The following is a 26,910-nucleotide window of genomic DNA, read 5'->3' as shown; positions in this document are numbered from 1 at the left end:
ACGATATGGACATATGGTTACTTTTTCTTATACACACACAACACACGACGACGATGGCAAATATTTTTCCCTGTTTATATCAGTGTTTTGAAACCCGACCCGGACCCGCGGTTGAACCGATAAATCCGGTGACCCAGAAAAAATCCGGTTTGGGTTTTATGAAAAACCCAATATTTAAAAACTCGCAAAAAACCGTAAAAACCCGCAAAAACCCATTAAACCCCGGAATCCGATACCGGTTGAACCGCCGGTTGAACCAATAAATAAGTTTTACTCTTTTTTTTAGTTTTTAGATTATGTTTTATATTCTAAGTTTTCAATTAAAAAGTTAGATGCTGACAAAAAAAATTAGGTTTTTCCTTTTCAGTTTTATATTTGTAATTTTTAGATTTTGATGATGATTTTTTACTATGCCACCTAAAAAAATGAAGTGGACGATGTTAAAAAAACCAAAATTAGTTGATGTGATTTGGTGTTAGTTTATTTCTGTTATTGACAATTTATTACAATGATCTTTTATTTTTAGTTTATTTTGAATTTGAAGTTAATTTATTATTCAAATTAGATATTTAAATATTTGTGAATTTTATATCTTGATTTTTTTAGATGTCATAACTCTTACTTTGTTACAGAAAATTTTAAATAGTCTAAACTACTTTTTTTTTTTATATTTTGCATGTGAAATGAAAATAAAAATATAAAAACTAAATTTAAGTATTTCTTAAATACTTTTTAAACATAAAGTATATAGATATCCAAACTATTATTTTATGTTTTAAAAAACATTTAGAAAATATTAAACTTTAGTTTTTATATATTTATTTTCATAGCTAATATATTATTATATAATAAAATTAATTCATTTATTAATCCGCGGTTCATCCGCGGTCGACCCAGTGATCCAGCGACCCGATAAGTCGTCCGGTTTAGTGTCCGGATCGGGTTTAAAAACATTGGTTTATATTATGATTATTACTTCTACTTATACTCATCATTTCCCTGTATATATATTATTGATTATTTTAGATTCTCAGGAAACTTAATTACCTGATTATATATATGTACACATTGTATACATGTCATGTTCAAAATGAAAATCTGATATAAAATCAAAACAAACCAATTAGATGAATAAACCAAATAAGTTAAATATAACATATTTCGGTCACTATATATATTCAGATATTATAAAAATAGAACAATATATATACAATATCACATTTGCTAACATGCCATAAAATGTAATATATTAACCACGCAAAAAATATATAATCAAACTAATCATGCAAATCAAGTTAACTTACCAAAAAAAAATTAACGTTGTTAATGCCGCGAAAAAATCTAAACCCTAAATTCTAAATATTAAACCATAAGCTTTGGATAAAACCCTACACTCTTTGATAAAACTTGAATCTTAGACCTTTAGATAAATCCTAATTTTGGGTCAATTCTAAATTTTTGGGTAAATCCCAAATCCTAAATTCTAGAATTTAAAGGATTAGGGGGTTTACCCAAAAATTAGGGTTTTTTTTTCAACAACATTACAGACTCATATTGACTGTGTAAACCACACCAGATGTTGATCCATGTGAACGACGAAAGACGTTTGTCTCCTGACACTGCATGCTAGGTTATCCGCCTTTGTATTTTGTGTTATTGGTACATGAATAATCTCTGATCGTATGAAACTCTCTTTCAGACTCTTAATATCTTCCAAATAACTTGCAAAAGCGGGTCATTCTTCTGGTTCTGAAACTATTTTCACTAATTGAGAACAATCTGTTGCAAACATAACCTGAAATTGTCGTAAGTTTCTCATACATTCTATAGCCCATAGTAGCGCCTCCATCTCCGCATGCAAAGGAGTTAGAGTAGCATGTACATTCCTTACTCTCATCAGATCTTTAAATCCTTCTAAAGTACTGAACAACCCTGACCAGAGAAAGTATCTCTCTTTCCATGATTCATCTGTAAAACACCATCATCCTGGAATTGACGGAATCGTCCATCTGTATAACACCATCTGTAAAATTAGGGTTTAGTATTTAGGTTTTAAGATTTACCGTAGGTATAAATAACGTTAATAAAATTATTTTTCGGTAATTGTATTATTTTTGTTTTTTTATTATGAAAACATAATATGGTTTGACAATGTTTTATTGGCTACTATATTGTTGATGAACCTAAGAAAAAATCTTTAACAAATGTGTTAATGACTCCCACAAGAAAGAAAAGTATGAGTAGTTACTGGCGATATATCCGGAAATATAAACCCCTGTCAGGCTAACGTTCTACTTTTGATAAGTACACGGAAGGTTTTTCCTCCGATTACTTTTGGAACCTAGTTCAATATTTGTTTACACCATCTGAGCTTATATTCGCTGAAAGCCAAAAATTGAGAATAACAAGTGAAGGAAAAGCTTACCAAATTCCAAATACATGAAATCATGAATGCTGATTGCTGAGCTTCCAAAACAAATTTGATCTTGCAACCAGGAATTAATTGGGCCCATTTTTTCATCTTCCAGCAGTTTTAAAGGGGTACACAAGAACCCCCAAAAAGAAAAGATAAAACGATGGTAGTCTATTTTATAATAAAAGACTATTATTTGTAAATACTAATAAAAATTTATTTTTAGATTTAAAAGTATTTATCAACAAATTTATAAACACTAATTAAATTTCATTTTCTACAATTGAAATAATATTATTATTTTTAAAAAATTTACATATGGTTTTAGATCATTAAAAACATCAGATTTACTCTTTTAATTTTTTTTTACTACTAAAATGATTCATTTTTGAAATTTCAATATATTTTTTGTTGACTCTTTCTTCAATATGGTTTATTTTGCCATAAATTTTATAAAATTGTCCAAACATTTAATTTAGCAAAAGCAATTTTCTGATTTAACATATTAGTGTTTTGTCTTGTAAGAGTTTTAGAGTAAATCTTATAAGACAAAAATAAACGAAGCTGTGTTGTGTGCCTAATAAATTACTTCCTCTATTTCTAAATGTAAATAGTTCTAGTAAAAAAAGTTTGTTTTATAATATAAGTAGTTTACATATTTCAATGCATTTTTTATTAGATATTATATGATCAATAAAATAGTGTTAAATTTTTTATAATTGGTTGAAATAATTGATTAAATGATATATTTTTTTCAATTTACAGCTTTATAAATATTTGTGTTTTTAAGTAAAACTATTTATAATTAAAAATGGAGGAAATACCACATATTCCCCTCCAAAAGCAGAGAATAGTTAATTAAACTGACGACTGGAAAGAAATAAATTCCAATACTGTTAATTCATCACCCAATGTTTGCCAAAAAAACAAGCCAATTGTTAATCCATCGCCCAAAGATTACCACAAATAATCATTTGTACTAAATGATTTTACTCATTTTGTTTCTAATATTAATGTTTTAAGGGCAAAAACCATATAAAATGGCCAATTTGCTTAGCCATGCCCCATGTGGATTGTAGGTGACAAATACATATTTCAAAGCAACACCGAGTAGCTCGTGGGTCCAGCCACCGACACTGACCTTTGTTTTCTTCTCTTGTATTCATTCCCTCTCTCTCTCTCTCTCTCTCTCTCTAGCTATCTCTTTACTGTCAACTCTTATTAATACGTGCCTTCTCTTCTCTACATTACTCTAGACTCAAATATCACGCCAAAAATACATTTTCTTAATTCATCGGCTTCCACCAAAAATGGCGGCCAATGCCTCATTCGCCACCGCATTAACCATCGTGTTTTCCATTCTCTTTACTGTCACGGCAGAAGATCCGTACAGATTCTTTAACTGGAACGTCACATACGGTGACATCTACCCACTCGGCGTCCGCCAACAGGTACTAATAACTAAACCAATATCGATCTCGTAGAAGATAAATTTCCGGTTTGTTTTTTTTGTCAAGATCCGGTTTGTGTTTTCTGGTTCAGGGTATTCTGATCGACGGGAAGTTTCCCGGACCGGACATTCACTCCGTTACTAATGACAATCTCGTCATCAACATCTTCAATAACCTCGACGAACCTTTCCTCCTTTCATGGTAAGTCTTTTTACAAGTTTGTAATTACAATAGAATTTTAGTTTAACTCAAAAGTTAGGTACCTTTAACATTGAAGTCTCTGTCGATTGATAATAGTTGCTAGACCTAGTCGGCGAGTAGTTTACATTGCTTCTGAATAGTATTTTACTTTCTTACCTTTTTATTAGTGACGTAAAAATAAAAAAACATGCGTAAAAACAATCAAGTGTACGTAGAATTTTTGGTTTTGGCCACTTTCATGTCGGACTCAGTCCACGAAATAACTATTTACCCACCACATACGACATGATTAGTTGCGGTGATTGGGGTTAAAATTTAATTAAAACATATTATAAAATAAATTCTGATTTATGCTTTTATTATGCATGGGATGATAATGGTACAGTGACTATTGCACTATATTATCAAACATGTGGGGGGGGGGGGAGGGGGGGGGAATGGTCCACCACCTTAGAGCATCCACATCAATGAACCTCCTCTTAGGGTTCATCTTTTTAGTTTTTTATTATTAAAACTTTTTTCTTTTTCTTTTTGGTTTTTTAAAAAAAAAAAAAAAAAAAAAAACTAGACCAATCGCGGGCCGCCACGACACGTGGGGCCCGCGCTACAGTGATGAACTTTAGGAGAGAGGGGTTCAGCCAAGAGAGCTTTAGGAGAGAGAGGTTTATGGGATTGAATTATTTTATTATTTTTTTTTCTTGATTTGTGTGTGAACTCTCCCCATGAACTCTCAATGGGGGTGCTCTTACCAAACTATATCAGCTGTATTCAATTTTTATGCAAACTTTTTTAGGATAGGGGTAATATCAGCAATTCAGAATACTTTTGGAGTAAAAACTAAATAATACATTTATAATTATGCTTTTATGCATGAGGTGATAATACACAGTAAATATGGCACTATATTTTCAAGACATTTACACATGGGGAAATGGTCCACCACCTTACCAAACTACCAGCTGTATTCAAGTTTATGCAAAACTTTTTAGGGTAGGGGGCATGATTAATAATTCAGAATACTTTTGGGGTAAAAACTAATATTTTGGAAATGAAAATTTATAACTATGCTCTTACACATGTGGTGATAATAATTAATACAGTGACTATTGCACCATATTTTACAAAACATTTACATGTGAGGGAACCACCTTACCGAACTATTGGTTGTATTCAAATCTATGCAAACTTTTCAGGGTGGGGGTACGTTCAGCAATTCAGAGTACTTTTGAAAATAATAACAACACTTATAATTATGCTCTTATGGATGGGGTGATAATTGATGACACAGTGAGTATCGCACTATGTTTTCTAATTTACATGTGGGGTAAATGGGTCCACCACCATACCAAACTATATTAGCTGTATTCAATTTATGCACACTTTTCAGTAGGGTGCTAGATCAACAATTTTCATAATAGTTTTTGTAGTAAAATGATCTAGTAATAATTTGAAATAATAATTATTACAGGAATGGGGTCCAGCAGAGGAGGAACTCGTACGTGGACGGAGTGTACGGAACGACATGCCCAATACCGCCGGGGAAGAACTACACTTACATGCTTCAGGTGAAGGATCAGATTGGAAGTTTCTACTACTTTCCTTCTCTCGCTTTCCACAAAGCCGCCGGTGGTTTTGGTGGAATCCGTATCCTCAGCCGTCCTAGGATCCCCGTCCCTTTCCCTGACCCCGCCGGAGATTACACTGTTCTCATCGGAGACTGGTACAAATCCAATCACACGGTAAAGGATTGAATGCATTTAAAAAATATATTAAGGAGGTGTTATTGGTTTATGTATTTTTATTGATTTAGAAATCCATATAGTATTTATAAATCCAAGTAAAATATACAAATTTTCAAATTTTCTCGGATTAGTATTTACAAATCAGGAGGTTTTCTTTCGGATTTGGGCCTTTGTATTTTTCACAAAGAAATTCATGCAAATCCATTCAAATACATTATGAAATCAAATCTATTAGTAAATCCGTATGATTGAATAACACTTGATTTGAATTAGAATTGATGAATCATTAAACGAATAACACTTGATTAGAATTAGAATTTATGAATCATTAAACGAATAACACATGATTTCAATACATATTTAAAATCATAGAACCAATAACACTAGATTTAGTTTGGATTTTCAAATCCATCAAAATACACTAACCAATAACCCCCACTAAGTTTGTCCTAAACCGGGAATTGGAGTTGGTTTACAAAGAAGATGAACCGAGGCAACATTGAACCGGTTACATACTAATAATTAATGTGTGTGTTTCTCGTTTCTGTAGGATTTGAAGGCAAAGCTTGATAGTGGTAGGAAGCTTCCTTTACCAGATGGTATCCTCATCAATGGCCGTGGAACTGGTGCCACTCTCAATGTTGAACAAGGTTTTTGCCCCTTCCTGCTTCTTAGCTAGCTACTAGTTTGTTTTTTGGTTCGATTTTTCGAATATAGAGATATAAAAATTGTTCGGATATTTATAAAAGAAAGTTGTTTGGTTTCCGGTTCAGTTGAGAACTAACTAGTATTTGAAATTTTTTAGGTTTAATCCGGTTTTGTTTCGTTCCAAAATTTTTGGGTAATTTGAAAAAAAAAATAGGACATTCCGATAAAATATCAGATAAAAATATAAGATAACTTGAAGAACTTTAATATTTTAGAAAAGGGATTCAGATAATTCGGCGTTCTTGATAACATTATATATTTATATTTCTGGTAAGAGTCAGTGGCTGCATATTTTCTGATAGCTTTGACTATGCCCAGTTTACTGATTGCTTTATGATTTGAGCTTTTCAGGTAAGACGTACAGGCTGAGAATATCCAACGTAGGGTTACAACACTCCCTCAACTTCCGCATTCAAAACCACAAGATGAAAGTAGTCGAAGTCGAAGGGACTCACACTCTTCAGACTACTTTCTCCTCTCTCGATGTTCACGTTGGTCAGTCTTACTCGGTCCTTGTGACTGCTGACCAGCCTGCACATGACTATTACGTGGTGGTCTCTTCTCGGTTCACCTCTACTGTCCTCACCACCACTGGTGTTCTCCGCTACAGCGGCTCTTCCGGTGGTGTCTCTGGTCCTATACCTGGTGGACCAACCATACAAATCGACTGGTCCTTGAACCAGGCCCGAGCCATCAGGTACCTTTCTTTTCCAAAATATAAAATAAATAAATAAATAAATCTGATCCTTGGTGTTTTGGTCTGACTCTGTTATGTTCTTGTCTTGTAGGACTAACCTTACAGCGAGTGGACCAAGGCCTAACCCACAAGGATCATACCACTACGGTATGATAAACACCACAAGAACCATCAGACTTGCTAGCTCTGCTGGTCAGGTCAACGGGAAGCAACGATACGCGGTCAACAGCGTATCGTTTAAGCCCGCAGACACTCCTTTGAAACTAGCGGACTACTTCAAGATTGATGGTGTTTACAGAGTTGGAAGCGTGCAGAGCCAACCCACCGGTGGTGGAATATACCTCGACACATCTGTTTTGCAAGCAGATTACAGAACCTTTGTGGAGATCGTTTTCGAAAACCCGGAGAATATAGTTCAGACCTGGCATCTTGATGGATACTCTTTTTGGGTTGTTGGGTACGTGTATGCACTTGATCTACACATTAGTTAGAAAATGATAACATGCTATTGTGTTCTTGTGATATAGAATGGACGGTGGGAAATGGAGTCCTGACAGTAGGAACGAGTATAATCTTCGGGATGCATTGGCTCGCTGCACCGTTCAGGTAAACTCACGGCAAAAGCTAGTGCATGTTTTTGACAAATGTGAATTAATATATTAATTAATATATAGGTGTACCCGAGTTCATGGACGGCCATATACATAGCATTGGACAACGTAGGGATGTGGAACCTAAGATCCGAATTTTGGGCAAGGCAGTACTTAGGACAACAGCTCTATTTACGTGTCTACACAACCTCCACTTCTCTCAGAGATGAATTCCCAATCCCCAAGAACGCTCTTCTATGTGGTAGAGCTAGCGGTCGTAGCACCAGACCGCTTTGAGATGTGGAGAGATTGTCAACTAAACCAGCTGATTCATTCTATGGAAGAGTAATGGTCATATTAGTATATCAGTTTGTAATGATCTCAGCTCGAGGTCTCAATTTTTATTCTTTTTAAAATAATCTCTAGAGTGAAACTTTATTCGATATATAGTTATATAGTTCTGTTGTAAGCCGTATTGACGTAGTGTTACAGTTTGCTATGGTATGAATCTTCGTTTAACAGTTGAAAAAAATACAATCTAAACAGTGCAGAATACTCATCTAATGTGCAAGTTAAGTTATATGACCAAACTGACAGCTTCACTAATTACATTCAAATGTTTTATTCATAAATCATCCATATAAGGGATGTCATACATTACATTTTGAAGAATCTTGATGTTTGCTTGTCGGAAACAGCCATAGATAATACTTTCACTTTTGATGTTTGTGTCGCACGTGCTGCAGTGAAGATTCAAATGTGTTTATAAGCTTCAAATTAGGCCAACAACGCCTGAGTTATTACTGTTCAGTGATGTAGTAAGCTTTGTTGTCTTGGTTAACTAAACACTTATAGTCTTTACTCTCAAAGAACTGAATCATAGAGCATGAAAGAAACATTGTGCCCAACTTTGTTTGTATGTAACTCATAAAAAGCCCTTGTTTTGGACACAAAAAATTGAGAAAGATATATGTTCCTGCATGTAGGCAAGGAGTAACTAATGTTTTTTTACTCAGTCCATGAAGCATTGACCATCTTTGCCATGAACGAATACCGATCCGCCGCTTCATCAATCTGTTCAACATCTCAAAATCAGTCAGCCATGGAAAAATGTTGTTATATAATGTAAAAACATAAGAAAAGAGAATTTTATCATTACAATCTTTTGTGTTGGGCGACCAGCTCCGTGGCCGGCCTTAACTTCTATGCGACCGATTATGGGGTTCGTCTGTGGACTATTCTCTAAGCTTGTGCACAGCACGTGCTGCATCGTCTGTAGATGTACGCAAGTTTAACGATATGGACTCCTTAGTAAATAGTCAAAAATCAAATCTATACAATAAAAAAAGAAAGAAAGAAGAGTTGAAACGGACCGCAAGCAACTTCAAAGAGTGAAGTGGCACAACTCTGTCATCATGATCAGCTGTCAGTAACATGGTTGATGGGTACTGAACTAAACTACCAGTTTGTTGCTCCCATGGTCTCTTCACATTGTGCAGAGGCGAGTACCTTTTACAATACACATCCAAATTTTAACTTTGTATCAGTATTGAAAACAATCTAGCACAACATCAGATAACCATATATATATAAACAGACTCACTTTATAAGCCAATGGAACTCCTTTTCATTCTCGGAGCAACCGTAGTCAGAAGTCCACGCATGGCCTATGCATACATAACACCTCCTGAGATACTGAAACGAGAAAGAGAGAGAGTGGAGCTAACTGAACTTACCTATGGTAAACTTGTGAAACCGTAGCATATCCATAACACCCACGTGAGCCAAAGCACAACCAAAAAGGTCTGGTCTCTGCACATCAATCAAAACCTTTATATATCTAAGTATGCAAACTAAATAAAATAGGAAATTAATACCGTTACCTGGTTTATACAAGCACCGATCAGGAGTCCACCATTACTCCCACCTTCAATACAAAGCTTACTCGGTTGTGTATAACCAGCGGACACGAGATACTCTGCCCCAGCTATGAAGTCGTCGAAGCAGTTCTGTTTTTTGGCAAGTGAACCCGCTTTGTGCCATTCCTCACCGTACTCCCCACCACCTCTAATGTTCGCAAAGCAGAAAACAACACCTAGATGTTTGCTAAGCACAATGCGACTCGCACTGAAAGATGGTGTTATACTTATGTTGAACCCACCATATGCGTACAGCAAACATGGGTGTGATCCATCTAGCTTGATACCCTTCTTCGCCACGATAAACATTGGTATCTTTGTTCCATCCTTGCTGGGATAGAATACCTATCAAGAGGAGCAAAAGCGACTTTAACATACGCAGTGTTCTAAAAATCAGCCGGTAAATCGGATCTAAACAAAATGATTTTTCTTGAGTAATATCTTTATAAAATTGGTCTAGGCGTCCAAAAAATTGGGCCTAGGCGCCCATATAATCAATAATCCCATCTAAAACATTTAATGCTGCCTAACGATTTGTTGAACATTGAACATACGATATGAAAATGATTATGAAGGGAAAAAGACAGATACTACAAGAGAATGTGTTACCTGAGTGGCTTGAAATGCTTCTCTATCAAATCCAGGTACATCAACCTCCCTAAATACCTTAACTTCAGGAGATCCATTAGCTAAGTCACACTTGTAAATCACACCGGGAGTGAGGTAGCTAGTAAAGCTAAAGAAGAAGGCATTGTCCTTGCGCCGAGCAGAAACATCAGATACTGAACCAATATCCACATCTAACTGGTGAAGCAAAGAACCAGATTCCAAGTCCCTAATTTGCAGAATGTGCTTGACGTCGCTCATATAGCATACGACCAGTCGATTCCCATTGACTACACACGCTGATTCCAGGACATCCTTCTCGTGTTCTTCAATAACATCAGTCCAACTAGTCGGTTCCTTTAGATCAACTCGAACTAATTTGTACTTAGGGGCGTCTTTATTTGTCAAGAAAGTGAACAGAGTCTCATCATTTGAGATAACAATATATTGCGCGTCGAATGAGTCAATAAGCTTAGTGAAAGGAAGAAAAGTGCTGCTTCCTCTGAAACTCTCAAGACCTCCTGAAAGTGAAGAAAGGTCGCAGTAGTATAATTTGTTGACAGGGTCACAACCCTCTCCAATGCTCATGATTAGGTACTGCATGAAGAAACAACATGATGAAATTTAAATAGCTAATAATAATAACTAAGGTTCCAGATAAAGAACATGGTTGTGTTACCTTCCCATCATCGGTGACTTCAGCTCCGAACATATACTTGGGATTCTCATGATCTCTCCAGCATAAGATATCTTGAGACTGATCTGTCCCAAGGAAATGGTAGTACATCTCATGATAAAGATTCGAATTAGTCTCTGTACCAGCATCAATACCCTCTCCATCCCTGCAGATCAAAAATGGCAGAGCAGCTAAGCTATCTGAACTACAATAAAAGTCTTCTTCCAACACATGTATTTGACTTACTTGGGGCAGGGTAACGACCGTAGAAAAATCCTTTAGTATCATGCGTCCATGTAATCCCACTGAACTTAACCTGTTCAACACAAAAGGATCATCAAGTATATATGGTAGAAGAACTTAATGAACCAGGTGTAATGAGCATACCCATGATAAAGTATCAGGCTCCACTTTCTTATCCTCGATCTTGATCACCTTAATCGTCACCCAGTCACTACCACTTGAGCTAAGACCATAGGCCAAGTACTTAGCATCCTCGCTGATAGAAAGCGTGTTTAAGGACACTGTCCCATCATCGCTAAGAGTGTTGGGATCAAGCAAGACCTCAGGCTCAGCTTCTAAATCACCCTGGAAACACAACACCAGTCAAAAGTCAAATGAATAAAAAAAAACAAATGTGGAGGAGAGTTACAAAACAGACATGTGTGTCTGACCTGCATGTACAGCACACTGTGTGCTTGTAGACCGGTGTTGTGGAAGTAAAAGAACCTGTCCCCTCGTCTGAACGGTGAACCGTAGCGTGGATGATCGATAAGGGATGTTATATTGTGTCGGAGCTTCTCTTTAGTTTCGCAGTTTTCGAGAACGGAATCTGTAAGTCTGACTTGGTTTTGCACAAACTCCTTCACTTCTTCAGCGTCAGGATCCTCTAACCAACGATAGGGATCTTTGATCTTGAGGCCGTGATAATCCTCGACGACGGAGTCATCACGCCGAGCTGAAGGATACTGAAGTCGGTCCTTGGAAGATCCCATGGTCGCAGAGATTGGACTGGAAGAAGAAGAAGAAGAACGAGGGCGAGACTCGGGTCGTTGATTGGAGAAGGTTTTGTTGAGGAGGAGAAGAGAAGAAGAAGATTGACGTAAGGTATTTATACGGAGGCGGAAACTGATCGCTGGGAAAGCGAAAATCTGAGAACGCGCGTTGACTGCAAACGCTGTTAACATTGGTCCTTCTCTCACCTCTTCTTCTATTCTATTCTATCTTCTTCACCCACTTATATATGTTTCCATATTTTTATATTTGATACATAAGTATATTTCTTTTTTTTTATGTGGATCAGCTTGGGAACTCTTTACAAGCTTACAAGTATTTTTCTTTTTGTAGATATTTTGTCAACAACGTTACAGGGTTACATTCTTAAGCTGGATGAATAAACCACACAAAGTATCCATCCAAGTTCTAAATTATTGGCTTCAAACAACATAACCAAAAGAAAAAAACTTTAATAAGACCAAAATTATGGTGTGGATGATAGACTCGAGTGTCCTGGACCTCCCGGTGTCTGTCCAGTTCACAGACGATGTTGACAGAAAGCGTAGACTATATAATGTCGAACTATATAAAAAGTCTTTGGGTCTAAAAGTTATTATAGAATCTGAGGCCCGTATTAGACTTCAGTCCCCTATGTAAAAGCCCAGTCACTTTTCATGAGTTCCAAAAATGTAATAATACATTACTATTACGCAGTTTTGCAAAAGATGATTAATCGTTCGCTAAACTATATATAGACTCCCCCACCTCAAAGTAATTAATGGACTAGTATTTATAATCTATACCCTAATTAATCGGTAAAACCGTTGGCACATATCTACTCTTAGTCATGGGACGTCATGTATCATTCACATGATTTATTTTGTCTACGTTATAAAACACGAAGTTTAAAATACTGACAATGTAAACATACTGCTTTCACCTATGGCCCACAAAACAACAGCGAGCTTCTTGGTAAATCTAATGCAAGGATATATATTTACAAGACGGTTTCAAACTATGGAAAGCATAATTAATCAAAATCGACATTAAAAAGGACATTTGATGATAGAAATGTATGAAAAAAGTATAAATATAATGATAATCTATTTTGAAGTAAAATACTCATATATACCAAACATATAGTAAAAAGAAATACTCATCAGAATGTTAAAACACATACTATCACAAAAAAAAAATATAGATCCCTGCAACTTTACATATGTTTACATTCCAACTTCCACCATTAAAAACATCACAATAACTAAGGAAATAGCCATTTGAAGGATGAACTTGATTTTTTTCTCCAACCATGTAATCAGATTGAACACTATCATCAGTGCAATAGTACAAATAAACACAAGTAATCACTTTCTATATACACATGGATTCAAACTTCAATAAAAGAAAACATCATAATAACACTGTGTGGGCTTAAAAACATAAAAGTAGAGTTAATTCTTCTTTTCCATTACCATATTCTCCTGTGATTTCAATCTAGCTGTCCATATTTTTGAGTAATGGGTCCTCTTTCTTTATGAATAATATATTACCGTTCCTAGATGATGTAAACGTCCCAAACGCCACCACTACTTCAGAATTGCACACTGGTCAACGCCATTGAAAGTTAAAAGATTTTAAGTTTTTTTACAATCAAAATGTGATGAATGTGATCAATCTTAGAAACCACCAACAGATTAGAGTCTCAACCAAGGAAAGCAACAAAACTTCAGAGAGATCAATCAGATCAAAGGAGACACAGGGAATGTCAACTAATGAGTAATGACTCAATAAAAATCACGATTACACATAATAAGGTTAAGTAAATTCGAGAAAATACAATATTTCTTCAAACTGAGATCTAAGTGTTCATCAGATGATCTTGATCACCATGAGCTACTGTATAATCTTGAGTGCATAAAATCATGAGGAGTTTTACAAAGAAGCCCTAACAGATCTCTATTGGCAGTATGCCCACCTCCACTCACAGAACACATCGTCCATACACATATGTAGAGGAGGTGGACAGAATGCCAAAGATATCTATAAGAAACTCTTTTGTCAAACCGGCATGATCAAAACTTTCTTCTCTTTCCTTTCCGTCGTATGTAATCAGGAGAGGTACACAATAAGGAGGAACGGGTTTTATTTTGACTAAAAGGAAAAAGGGTTTTCATACAAAAGAAAGGCGAGAACCTTTTTTCAACAAAAAGGAGAAAGGCGAAAACCTACAAAGAGAACAATAGATGAGAGAAGCGAAAGATGGGGAAGGGTGAGAATATTTATTAGGTTGCGAAAGAGGCAGATGGGGTTCTCTTAATGATGGTGATGTACAGTTGTTGTTGTAGCAGGAAATTTATGAACCAAGTATTTTTTTTTTTCCAAACGAAACCCTAGAATCTAGATTATGTTTAAATCAAATGAAAGAGTGATCTATTTAAATATTCGGATTCAAACAGATATAAGAGCAATTCCAATGGGAGTCTTTAGGAGAGTGTCTCAATGTTTAAGAAAATAAAAGTTAAAAGAAAAATATGGGAGAGAGTGAGATAGTATAGAACCTCTTTAGAAAAATATGTGTTGCCTTTAAAAATCATCTAATTTTTCTATAAGAATTTAATTTTCTAATATGTGGTATTAGAATATTATTGTTTGGGAAGTGAGAACTCCAAATTGAAAAACTCATTGATAAAGTTGCTCTAAGAACTAACAACTACGAACATAAAAACAGTGAAGGAGTGATTGGATTTTTTATTTGAGGTTTTTAGTTTACTTTTCTCGTGGTGGTTTCTTTTGCAAATGTCAAAAGAAATTCAACGAGGTTCTCTTACCGTTCGGTTTCCTTTTCATACCCATTTCTGAGTTCTGACCACAAATTAAACGGCTCCATCTCTAATTGACTACTGTTAAGAATATTAATTTCTAATGATATTGAACTGAATAGAGTGAAAAAGTTATTAATTTTATTGACAAACTGCGACAAACATATTCTTTGAAGTTTGAACTTTGTTATGAAACTTCAGAATCGTGATACATAATTAGTTATTGGTTAACAGCTATACAATGTAGACGTTACCGTAAACTATCAAATCAAAAAATTTAATCGGTAACGTAAAATACTTAAAATATAAACTGGTTATAGCTAAATATTTATCTTTTTTTTTGTCACGATCTAAATGTTTATCTAACTAGTCTTTAAAATACTAAAATGTTACAATCATAAATTTAAGTCACGACTTTTTTTAAGCTGTGTTGTACGTAGATTGATAATGTGTCAATGAGAGTAAACGTTTAGTGTCTCGAACTCATTGAGTCCCGATATTTTATATGGTAGTTGCAATGTTGCATGATCCATAACAACCATTGATTATACTATATTCCCAGGGCTATATTCACACGTTGGCTGGTGGAAGTTTTTTTTATTCGATACATGGCCCGACGTACAAGTTTGGTATTTTTCTCCTTAACGCCAAACTTTAAGATGTCTTGAACACATTACGACACGTCCAAATTAATTTGAAGCTATTAATACCATCTCGAATATATTCATCTATTTTTACCATGAAAATAGAAAAAAATATTTAATAGAGATGAGTTTTGCTCAAATATATTTCTTAAAACAGAGCTGTATAAATATAAAGTAAAATATAGAAAAATGCTATATTTCTTATCTATAAATAGAAGAAAAAAATAACAATTCTTATGTTAGAAGCATAAATAGAAATTGATTGGAAATGCTCTAAGAATTAATAGAGAGATAAAGGGAGTCTGTTTGCTTGAGATTTTCAAAATATTTTGAAATCTATACAGATTGTATCGTTTAAAAAAAATATATGTAGAAAAAATATAACCAAAGAAACACGAAAAGAAAAACTTTTTTTTTGGTCTTTAATTTGCACATTTGTTTTGTTTTTGCCTCGAGAAATATTTGTTTTATAAGTACTATAGTAGTATATTGTTGAGAATCATGTAAAATTTCCAATGTCTGACTTCTGTTCATGTGCGGCAACTTCCAACTGATGGGTCCATCCTCCACCTAGGAGAGGATTGCAGAATCCAAGGCTATGTAAATGACTAAATGTAACACCAAAATTTAGAATAAAATATAAGTTCTGCCTTTTTGACCTAGCAATTAACCATGATACGCTATAAATTCCACGAAGTATTTCTCTTTAAGAATAAGGTCTGTCCCTATTGTTTTAGCAAAATGCAATTAAATTGACATCGTTTATATAATCATATTTCCCTTCTGTCTATTGATATGTCGCACTCATCACTCCCACAACCTGCAAAGTCTCATTTATTCCTTGTCACAATTTTTCTTAAAATCTTTCTTTCTTTCTTATTTTATTCACTGGTATTTTCTTTATAAACGGAACAAACTCCAATAAAAATGGACTTTTATTATTAGTAGTGTGGATGAGAAACCAAATGCATGCCTTGCGTCATTAACTGCAACACCTCATAATTCTTCCCACTATTTATTGCCTCAAAATCTACCACTTCCATCCAACTTTCTACACATTAAATTCTCACATTTTACTAATTTTAAATCCCCATCTTTATATCAAACACTATACCATAATGATTCGGTTACTTCGACTGTATTCACTTCTTTGAACTATGCAAATAAGTCTTATACATATGCTTTTACCAAAACAAAACAAAAGCCATATCATACTTATGTCCATGTCTAATTTTACTATTTCAGTTTTCGCAAAAATAAAGTTCAGAGATAAAATTTTGCTTTACACTGATAGAAAATTTCTGTGTTCTGTAAATTTTGTTTTGTTTGATAATACTAAATTGTATTTTAAAAATAATAATTAATATCTGAATTATTACTGATGAAATTTTATTTTTTCTATAAATTAATATATATGATATAAATTTTATTTATTTTTATTAATATGTGTATACATTTAGAAATTATTTTTATAGAACAAATCCTCTACATATTAATTGAGAAGTCATTTTATTGATTTCTGCTGATGTGTCGCTTATAGGTGAAGTTTCAAGAAATTGTTATAATTTGATTGGTTGATGACTTTTATTAAATATTTATTTTAATCAAATCTAAAAAGAAAATGAAGCTCTACAACCAATTAATACAAGTTACCAAAAAAAAACTAAGTAATATTACATATAATAATTTATGGTAACTAATTACATAATTATAGAAAGAATATATAATGTTTTATCAATTTTTTTTATAAATTATTTATTTTTAGTTATTTAAAATATTTTATATACTTTTATAGAAATAAATATAATGGTTGTATATTCTATATACATAATCAGATTTGCATATAAGGCATTATTAGAAATTTAATGTTTTTTTTTTAAAACCCCCACGAGATTTATAAATCATTTATAAAGATTTTGAAATTATTTAAAACATTTTTTCGTTCTGGCATACAAAATCATTTTATTAGAGTTTCTAAATTATTTATGAGACTTTTATCAAATCTATTTATATAAATCTTGAGGACATCTTCTATCGATGCAAACCCCTATATATTAATTGAGAAGTCACTTTATTGACTTCTGCTGACTTATCGCTTATAGGTGAAGTTTCAACAAATTATTATAATTTGATTGGTTGATGATTTTTATTAAATATTTATTTTAATCAAATCTAAAAATAAATGGAAACTCTACAACCAATTAATACAAGTTACCAAAAAAAACTAAGTAATATTACAAATGATAATTTATGGTAACTAATTGCATAATTATAGAAAGAATATATGATGTTTCATCAATTTTCTTTTTATAAATTATTTATTTATAATTATTTAAAATATTTTTATATATTTTTATAGAAATAAAAATAATGGTTGTATATTCTATATACAGAAGTAGATTTGTATATAAGGCATTATTTGAAATTTCTCCAATTACTTTTACTCTAATACCTGCCTCTCATAAATATAAATGATATTTTCTCTGTTCCTTAAAGATCCATTTTTAAAAAAAAAAAATTGTTTCAAGAAGATACATTTTTTACATTTTCAATATATTATTAATTAATGAAAAATTGTACTTTTCAAAAAATACAATTGTGTTTAATAAATTCTCATTGGTTAAAAGTTATTGGGAATAGTTAATTAAGAAAAACAATGTATTGGGAAATATAATTTTAAATGTTTTTTTAATAAGTGTGAAAAAAATATAACATGGATCTTTTAGGAACGGAGGGAGTATAATATTTATTGATTTTAAGATATAAGTTTTGTGTTTCAGTTACCTATTTTATCTGTAATAATTAAAGATGACAACTACATAAAATAATAGTTTTTGAAACTAAAATATGATAAAAAAAATTAGTATGATATTTTTTTTAAATGTAAAAATCTAAAAAATTCAAATCTTTGTAAAACTGAGAAAAAAAAATTTAGTAGAGGCAAACACGTAAAATATGTGGAAAACGTTGACCATTTGGTAGGTATCGGACCAAACCAGCTAATGGGGGATGTGCTATACTACGGCGACAACCACTCGGCAGTGGTGCAGTTGCACGGCAGAGCTGACATGGAGAAGCCGATCGACGAGAATCTCAGTGGAGGCAAGCTGATTGTGCTCGACGTCGGTCTGAAACATTGTGGCCCCTGCGTCAAGGTTTATCCGACAGTGCTGAAGCTGTCCCGGTCAATGTCGGAGACCATCGTGTTCGCTAGAATGAACGGAGACAAGAATGATAGCTGTATGGCATGGGTGGATCTGAGAATTTGGGGGCTTGAAACATTTCTTAAGAATTCTAAAAATTTTGGGGACCAGAATCAATGTTTGGGGCTTAAACCTATGCAAAAAAACCTCTAAAATTTTTGGGGGCCGAGGTCAATGTTTCATTCGGCTGTCCCCAGATCCGGCCCTGCTCTATGGAGATTCTCAAGGACATGAATGTTATGGAAGTACCCACTTTCTTGTTCATTACAAACGGTGATATTTGTGGCCGGTATGTTGGTTCTAGTAAAGGAGAACTCATTGGAGAGATTCTCCTGTATACAGGCGTTCGTGTCACTTATACTAAATTGTCAACTTGATTTACTAAAAGGAAAATGATTTATGGTTTTGTTTGTACCATCCGAGACATGTTTATATTGAAAACAACAAAATATTGTGATTCTTGGTTTGATTTGGCTTTGTACTTTTAACTTTGAAGGCACCGAATTTGAGTATTTCGGTACGAGAATGAGATGTAAATTGATTTGTTACCTACCCAATGAAGATATTGTGTAATTCTATAAATAAATATGAGCACTAATATCATTTTATATGTGATACGAAGCATATGTTATTTAATGGTTGGATTGTGAATTACATTTATAATATGGACAGTTAGTTGGTTCTTGTCATACACGATGTCACCATGAGTAAAACAACATTACTATGTAACTGTAAGAATGTAATTGATCCACAGTTTTTCCTAAGTGCCACCAACCATTCGCAACACTGGGAGCAAACACTCACATGGTCTTTCAAAAAAAAAAAAACACTCACATGACCACAACTAGAGATGAGAGATTAACTAAGCCAACCCAAATTATTAAAGAAATAGAGTGGACAGCCGTTAAAAAGAGGAGAAAAACATATCTCGTGAGGGAGTAGTAACCGTGAATTTAAGACTCACTGAACTTCATTTTTGTCACTAGTTTATTGTTATTTTAGGCTTCTGTTAGATTGTAAGTGTTGTCATCTCCTTTGTTCCAGGCTTCCAGCTAACTTGTTAAAAATCATATGGTCTTAAAAGTTAAAACCATAGCGGCTACGTTTATGTATCAAGTAGTTCAAAAAACAGAACGTAGTGAAAGAGAGATTTTATTTAGCAAATAGCAAAATTGAACCAAAACACATCTATATACTATACTAAAAGTAAGATATCCTTATCATATAGCTATGCCACGTATTACAAAATAATCAACCAATCATATTCTTTTTTTTTTACACATCAGATGGGCCTCAACGTGTGGGCTTCGTCCTACTTCTGCTGTTCACGTTTGAGCTTCGTCTAGCAACTCTTTTCAGCTCCGGGTCCGTTATCCCCGAAGACTTCGACCTCTCTATCGACTTCCCCTTCTTGATATCGTATAGGTTGTTCTTTGTCGCCGTCGCGTGTGAGGCGCTGTAGCTCCTGAAGTCTCCGGCTCTTGGACCCCCGTCGTAAGGCTGGATCTGCATCCCTCCGTCTCCATACGGTGTTCAAACCAGGTTGACTTCTACATAATACCAAATACATCTATTCCAATATCTATCTCCCTCTTCACATCTCCTTCCGCTCCTCTCTACTCCAATGAACCACGCCGTGTCTGCATCTATCGGACTCGCACCTTCGGTCTCTGTATCGTGTTCCATTTGCTATGTATTGGTTTCTCATCAGTTTTATTTTCTGATTGTTTTGTGTTTTGATTCTTCTGTAGAGAAACGAAAAGCAGGATCTGAAGAAGCTGTGGTGTGGTGTGGAGATGTCAAAGGAAGGTAGCGGTGGTGGTGGTAATGGAGCCGAGCAAGAAGAAGAAGAAGAGAAAGGCGGAGAAGAAGAGAAGACAGAGATGCGAGGAGGATGGAGTCGGAAGATGACGACGGCTGCGTAGATTAGGTTTTGGTTTATTAGTTTTGGTTTAGTTAGGTGTTGGTTTAATCTGTTTTAGTTTTTGGTTTAATGTATTCTGGTTTATTAATTTTTTTTATCCTGATTTAGTTTTATACTTAATTGAAATCTAATTTTAATTAATAAATCAATTTCATTTTTAATTAAAAAATTAATTTTCGATTTTTTTCATATTTTTTATTAATTAATTTTATTAATTAATTTTAATTAGTTAATTTTAACTATTTTATTTTAAATTACAACATTAATAAGTGTTTTGTCCGCACATGCAGACATAATTTTCTTATCAATACTTATTAGTTTATGTCTTATTAATCTAAAACAAGTATACCAAATTATTATTTATGTTTTCAAATAGTTACTTTAAACATCAAATATTTATATATGTCAAATATTGTTTTATCAAAATATATACTTATTATGCTGTTAAATTTTTTAAAACGCTCATATTTTAGAAATAGTTTAGAAAACATCTTAATATAAATATTTTTTTAACTAATATTTAATTATATTTTTTTGCATCTTAATGTATAACAAAAATTTCTTTTCAGATAGCAACATTATATATATAAGAATTATCTTATTTTAAAAACTTTTGATAATTTAATTATATTATTTTAGAATCAACCATTTAATATTTAACATAACATATAAATTTTACATGATTAAAAAAATGTTTTTAATTATATATAAATTCATAAAGCGTATTCTTTAAAATAATAAATTAGCAAATTAGTTAGGAAAAAATAAAATTAATTAATAAAAAATATGAAAAAAATCGAAAATTAATTTTTTAATTAAAAATGAAATTGATTTATTAATTAAAATTAGATTTCAATTAAGTATAAAACTAAATCAGGATAAAAAAAATTAATAAACCAGAATACATTAAACCAAAAACTAAAACAGATTAAACCAACACCTAACTAAACCAAAACTAATAAACCAAAACCTAATCTACGCAGCCGTCGTCATCTTCCGACTCCATCCTCCTCGCATCTCTGTCTTCTCTTCTTCTCCGCCTTTCTCTTCTTCTTCTTCTTGCTCGGCTCCATTACCACCACCACCGCTACCTTCCTTTGACATCTCCACACCACACCACAGCTTCTTCAGATCCTGCTTTTCGTTTCTCTACAGAAGAATCAAAACACAAAACAATCAGAAAATAAAACTGATGAGAAACCAATACATAGCAAATGGAACACGATACAGAGACCGAAGGTGCAAGTCCGATAGATGCAGACACGGCATGGTTCATTGGAGTAGAGAGGAGCGGAAGGAGATGTGAAGAGGGAGATAGATATTGGAATAGATGTATTTGGTATTATGTAGAAGTCAACCTGGTTTGAACACCGTATGGAGACGGAGGGATGCAGATCCAGCCTTACGACGGGGGTCCAAGAGCCGGAGACTTCAGGAGCTACAGCGCCTCACACGCGACGGCGACAAAGAACAACCTATACGATATCAAGAAGGGGAAGTCGATAGAGAGGTCGAAGTCTTCGGGGATAACGGACCCGGAGCTGAAAAGAGTTGCTAGACCAAGCTCAAACGTGAACAGCAGAAGTAGGACGAAGCCCACACGTTGAGGCCCATCTGATGTGTAAAAAAAAAAGAATATGATTGGTTGATTATTTTGTAATACGTCCATTTAATATTTAACATAACATATAAATTTTACATGATTAAAAAAATGTTTTTAATTATATATAAATTCATAAAGCGTATTCTTTAAAATAATAAATTAGCAAATTAGTTAGGAAAAAATAAAATTAATTAATAAAAAATATGAAAAAAATCGAAAATTAATTTTTTAATTAAAAATGAAATTGATTTATTAATTAAAATTAGATTTCAATTAAGTATAAAACTAAATCAGGATAAAAAAAATTAATAAACCAGAATACATTAAACCAAAAACTAAAACAGATTAAACCAACACCTAACTAAACCAAAACTAATAAACCAAAACCTAATCTACGCAGCCGTCGTCATCTTCCGACTCCATCCTCCTCGCATCTCTGTCTTCTCTTCTTCTCCGCCTTTCTCTTCTTCTTCTTCTTGCTCGGCTCCATTACCACCACCACCGCTACCTTCCTTTGACATCTCCACACCACACCACAGCTTCTTCAGATCCTGCTTTTCGTTTCTCTACAGAAGAATCAAAACACAAAACAATCAGAAAATAAAACTGATGAGAAACCAATACATAGCAAATGGAACACGATACAGAGACCGAAGGTGCAAGTCCGATAGATGCAGACACGGCATGGTTCATTGGAGTAGAGAGGAGCGGAAGGAGATGTGAAGAGGGAGATAGATATTGGAATAGATGTATTTGGTATTATGTAGAAGTCAACCTGGTTTGAACACCGTATGGAGACGGAGGGATGCAGATCCAGCCTTACGACGGGGGTCCAAGAGCCGGAGACTTCAGGAGCTACAGCGCCTCACACGCGACGGCGACAAAGAACAACCTATACGATATCAAGAAGGGGAAGTCGATAGAGAGGTCGAAGTCTTCGGGGATAACGGACCCGGAGCTGAAAAGAGTTGCTAGACCAAGCTCAAACGTGAACAGCAGAAGTAGGACGAAGCCCACACGTTGAGGCCCATCTGATGTGTAAAAAAAAAAGAATATGATTGGTTGATTATTTTGTAATACGTGGCATAGCTATATGATAAGGATATCTTACTTTTAGTATAGTATAATAAATCAATAACCTAGCTAAAAGTCTCAAACTTAATAAAAATATGAAAAATAAGAAAAACTAACTAAATTTTAATATAACATATAAATTTAGTATTTTAAAATAAAATTCGTTTTTAATATATATAAGATTCATTAAGGATATGTTTAAAATTAATAAATTAGTGACTTAGTAAAAAATAAATAATAAATCAATAATTAAGCCAAAACCTAATAAAAACATTGTATTTTAAAATAAAATTCGTTTTTAATATATATAAGATTAATTAAGGATATTTTTAAAATTAATAAATTAGTGACTTAGCTAAAAATAAATAATAAATCAATAATTTAGCCAAAACCTAATAAAAATATGAAAAATAAAAAAAAATTACCTAAAAGGAAAGAAAACATGACAAATCAGCAAATTTAATTCTCAAATAATATTTTACAATAACCAACTAAAAATATTTTAAAATTTAACAGATAAGTTTAAAAATAAAACAATTAACATAATAAATAAATATTAAAAAATAAGCGAAAAAAACTAAAAATATGGAAAAGCTGACATATAAACCAAATCACTTCATAAATAATAGTATAGATATTTATGTCATTATAAAGTATTTTACAACACTACAAAACAGCTATGAAAAATTACATAATAGCCGACAACAATATTTACACATTTTAGGGCAATGGAAATAAAAATGATGGTTTTGAGGTGCCTGATCCGCAAGCTCTGCTCAACACCATATGATAAACACACAAGTTTAATGTAAAGGTGACTGAGCACAATCTATCTGGCAGGACATGAGTGATAACCGTTACGAAAGTCATGTCTCCATCTGCTCCACCATCTATACCAGAACCAATAGCAGATCCGATTATTGGCTTCTCATCTTTGCGAAGACTGCATGGTTCAACAAACTTATTAGTTTTCACTTTTCAATATTTTTGGTTCTGTTTGACTCTTCCTTCTCAAATTGTTTATTTTATACTTTTACATTTACTTTGGAAACAGTTTGGTGTTTAAAACCTTTATAGTAGTACGATATAATATCAAATAAAATTTGCTCCCATATATTTAATAATAGGCATCATATAATTAACATCTGCATGAGTTTCACATTAAAAGCATGCAACTACAATTTTTTAGTTTTAATTACCGGACCCAAATTAGTTCAAACGAGTAATATTTTCTGCCATAATTAAGGTCAAATATTAAAAGAGTCAACACATAATATCTTTCACATTTTTTTTAATATCAACATTGAAACAAAACTTAATTAAACATATCAAATAAATTCTTAATATTATTTAAAGATTTAAATCCTAAACATAATATATTTAAACCTATTTTCCGCGCGTAGCGCGGACAAAGACTCTAGTATTCATAAAGACTAACTAATGAATGGAAAATGATGATTCTTTCAAATAATAATAAAAAAGAATGGAAATGATGATATATATGGGCACCATTTAGCATATATACATAATAACAAAATCCAGATTCACTCTGTATGATGATCATTATACGATTTAATTTGCAGTGACTTACCTATTGAAATAAAATGGAGATGTAACTTCAAAGGTCAAGAGGTATGAAGATGAAGTGGTTTTGGTGGATCCATGGTTCTTCTCTTCCACAAGTTAACTTCATTCTTAGGCTTCATACTCAACGGAGCTGAGAACGGAATTATTACGTCATCTTCTTCCTCTTCCTTGCCTCTTAAGCAACCTCCTCTCCTCTCATCATCGGAAAAGTAACCACGGCGATGATCAGCCGGAGACTCTTCTTCTTCACGTTTCATCTCGACCTCCCAGTCAAATCTTCCTAAACCATCACGGCTGCTCGCAAACTTCTTCATCTGACCTAACGACGGCACCGCCGCGGAGGTAACCACCGTAACCGGCTGTTCAGTCACGGCGGCGGGATGGGGTTTTCTAGACTTGTTACCTCCAGCCGATGACGAGAACGAGAAGAGACGTTTGAACTTTGAAAAACGACCTTTGTTATCATCTCCTTTGGTTAAAGAGGAAGAAGATGGTTTAGGGTTTTTCTTAGGAGAGGAGCGTTTTGATTTAACGAGCTTGATCTGGCCGATGCAAGAGACTTTAGGTGAAGTGGGCTCGTCCCAAACGGCGTCGCTTTTGTTTCTCCTTACACGAGCGGCGTTAGGAACCAAGACCATAGGACCGGAGAAATATGCTTTGTTGGAGGAGGACGACGTTGTATTGTGGTTGTGGTGGAGATCTTTTCCGGGGCTAAACGGCGGTACGCGATGTCCGAAGGACATAGCTTTGGGAAGCATCTTCAAGAGCTTGTTCTTGTTCTTTGGTTTTGAAGTTGAACTTGAAGCATGGTGCTTATTGTCCATTGCTTGGTGATTCACAGCGAAATCGAAGACAGAAACAGAGGAGTTCTGGCCTTTTTGAGATGTTCAAGAAGGAAACAACGTTTGAAAAAGTCAACGATGATGCCTGGATTAGAGGAGTTTTGGTCAAATCAAATGTTAGTTAAAAGGCAAAGAAGACCTTTGTGCCGATTTATAAAATCTAATTTTTAAAGCAAGTTTCCTTTTCTTGTTAACTATCTAAAACACGTATTTGGAAAGTTTGCATAATAAACAAAGAGACCAAATTAAATAAAGTCTCATATAAAAACTTTAAGAAAATACAGTTGAAATTTATAGATTGATCTAATTCATTTTAAATTTTATTTTCAATTATATATCCCACATTTATTAAAAGATTAATATATTTTCTGAAAAATTCTTCAAAGTAAAATTTCCTTTTTATGCAGATTGCGAATTTGACTTTAACGTGGGCCATATTACCCCGTAAATCAGAATCGTGTTACTTTGAAACGAAGTAGAGTAGACTAATTAACAATTTACCGAAGTAGTTTTTTTTTATTTCTGCAAATGTCTCACATAATTCAAGTATTTTTCCTTTGTTAACTAGGCAATCTAAAAGTCTTGTAATTGTTTTGACCCAAAAAAAGTCTTGTAATTGTAATAACTGAAATAAAAAATGTACAATCGAGATGGAACTGGACGTTTGACACATTCCAATAGTTGTGTGTATATAAAGTTATTGAAGTGGTAAACCCTGGCCAGAACTAGTTAATATAATATGGTTTACTTTTTCTTGCGATTAATCAAAGAAAACTGTAGTCTACATGACCCGAAAATATTAATATCGAAGAATATATCAAAGCACGAACAACCGTAAGCCGTTTTTAATTACGATGAAAATTTGACAAATACAAAATAAAAAAAGACTGGTGTCAGTTGCTCATGAGTCATGAGTCCTGCCCTGAAAAACTCCACAAAACCAAGGGCTGGAAACCCAAAAAAAATAAAGGCCACCTAGTAGTTTTAAACATGCTACCTTGAAGTGGTTTGCTAACTAGCTTAACCATCTAAGTTATTGATACAACTTAGTAGGAGTAATAAATTGGCCAAAAACAAAATATCGTATCAACAGCTGGAAGCAGATACTTCTAATGCTTCTGCCCAGCATTAACAATTGTATTATTCAAACTCGATGCTAAAGCATAGCATTATATTTTTTCAATGTAAGCTAAGCTACCTCATTAATTATGGTGC

The 26,910-nt window shown here is 33.6% G+C and overlaps 3 protein-coding genes and 3 long non-coding RNA genes across 6 annotated transcripts; 2 read left to right on the top strand and 4 right to left on the bottom strand.

Annotated features, from left to right (window-relative positions):
• Nucleotides 1–3,537: 3,537 nt before the first annotated feature.
• LOC125594030 (L-ascorbate oxidase homolog) lies at nucleotides 3,538–8,323 on the top strand. The gene is made up of 8 exons (XM_048770350.1): nucleotides 3,538–3,864; nucleotides 3,956–4,065; nucleotides 5,534–5,804; nucleotides 6,358–6,457; nucleotides 6,867–7,212; nucleotides 7,304–7,669; nucleotides 7,740–7,818; nucleotides 7,887–8,323. Exons 1-8 carry the CDS (start codon nucleotides 3,724–3,726, stop codon nucleotides 8,097–8,099), a joined length of 1,626 nt encoding a protein of 541 aa, XP_048626307.1. The 5' UTR covers nucleotides 3,538–3,723; the 3' UTR covers nucleotides 8,100–8,323.
• A 336-nt stretch (nucleotides 8,324–8,659) lies between these two features.
• Nucleotides 8,660–12,231, bottom strand: LOC125594031 (prolyl endopeptidase-like). Its single transcript, XM_048770351.1, has 11 exons — nucleotides 11,678–12,231; nucleotides 11,391–11,591; nucleotides 11,246–11,319; nucleotides 11,007–11,169; nucleotides 10,331–10,924; nucleotides 9,686–10,066; nucleotides 9,539–9,614; nucleotides 9,406–9,469; nucleotides 9,176–9,311; nucleotides 8,962–9,075; nucleotides 8,660–8,876 (listed from the first exon to the last, which is right to left on the bottom strand). Exons 1-11 carry the CDS (start codon nucleotides 12,188–12,190, stop codon nucleotides 8,811–8,813), a joined length of 2,382 nt encoding a protein of 793 aa, XP_048626308.1. The 5' UTR covers nucleotides 12,191–12,231; the 3' UTR covers nucleotides 8,660–8,810.
• A 7,669-nt stretch (nucleotides 12,232–19,900) lies between these two features.
• LOC111206408 lies at nucleotides 19,901–20,709 on the top strand. Its single transcript, XR_002658645.2, has 2 exons — nucleotides 19,901–20,331; nucleotides 20,417–20,709. It is a non-coding gene; the product is annotated as an uncharacterized LOC111206408 (long non-coding RNA).
• Nucleotides 20,710–21,445: 736 nt separating this feature from the next.
• On the bottom strand, nucleotides 21,446–22,247 carry LOC125594038. The gene is made up of 2 exons (XR_007329733.1): nucleotides 21,824–22,247; nucleotides 21,446–21,738 (listed from the first exon to the last, which is right to left on the bottom strand). It is a non-coding gene; the product is annotated as an uncharacterized LOC125594038 (long non-coding RNA).
• A 218-nt stretch (nucleotides 22,248–22,465) lies between these two features.
• LOC125594037 lies at nucleotides 22,466–23,312 on the bottom strand. Its single transcript, XR_007329732.1, has 2 exons — nucleotides 22,844–23,312; nucleotides 22,466–22,758 (listed from the first exon to the last, which is right to left on the bottom strand). It is a non-coding gene; the product is annotated as an uncharacterized LOC125594037 (long non-coding RNA).
• Nucleotides 23,313–23,881: 569 nt separating this feature from the next.
• LOC125594035 (uncharacterized protein At1g76070-like) lies at nucleotides 23,882–25,942 on the bottom strand. The gene is made up of 2 exons (XM_048770354.1): nucleotides 24,858–25,942; nucleotides 23,882–24,209 (listed from the first exon to the last, which is right to left on the bottom strand). The coding sequence occupies exon 1, from the start codon at nucleotides 25,675–25,677 to the stop codon at nucleotides 24,892–24,894; it is 786 nt and encodes a 261-aa protein (XP_048626311.1). The 5' UTR covers nucleotides 25,678–25,942; the 3' UTR covers nucleotides 23,882–24,209; nucleotides 24,858–24,891.
• Between the last annotated feature and the right edge of the window lie 968 nt (nucleotides 25,943–26,910).

This window comes from Brassica napus, assembly GCF_020379485.1.
Source record: "Brassica napus cultivar Da-Ae chromosome A2 unlocalized genomic scaffold, Da-Ae chrA02_Random_30, whole genome shotgun sequence".
NCBI classification, from domain to species: domain Eukaryota; kingdom Viridiplantae; phylum Streptophyta; class Magnoliopsida; order Brassicales; family Brassicaceae; genus Brassica; species Brassica napus.
Note: the sequence above shows the minus strand (reverse complement) of the source record. Positions and strands in the feature narration are given on the sequence as shown.

Coding starts and splice junctions, on each gene's coding strand:
- LOC125594030 (XM_048770350.1), top strand. CDS start 3,724: ATGGCGGCCAATGCCTCATTCGCCACCGCATTAACCATCGTGTTTTCC. Junction 5,805..6,357: donor GGTACAAATCCAATCACACG/GTAAAGGATTGA, acceptor TCGTTTCTGTAG/GATTTGAAGGCAAAGCTTGA. Junction 7,670..7,739: donor TACTCTTTTTGGGTTGTTGG/GTACGTGTATGC, acceptor CTTGTGATATAG/AATGGACGGTGGGAAATGGA.
- LOC125594031 (XM_048770351.1), bottom strand. CDS start 12,190: ATGTTAACAGCGTTTGCAGTCAACGCGCGTTCTCAGATTTTCGCTTTC. Junction 11,320..11,390: donor AGCCTGATACTTTATCATGG/GTATGCTCATTA, acceptor TGTGTTGAACAG/GTTAAGTTCAGTGGGATTAC. Junction 8,877..8,961: donor GTCGCCCAACACAAAAGATT/GTAATGATAAAA, acceptor GATGTTGAACAG/ATTGATGAAGCGGCGGATCG.
- LOC125594035 (XM_048770354.1), bottom strand. CDS start 25,677: ATGGACAATAAGCACCATGCTTCAAGTTCAACTTCAAAACCAAAGAAC.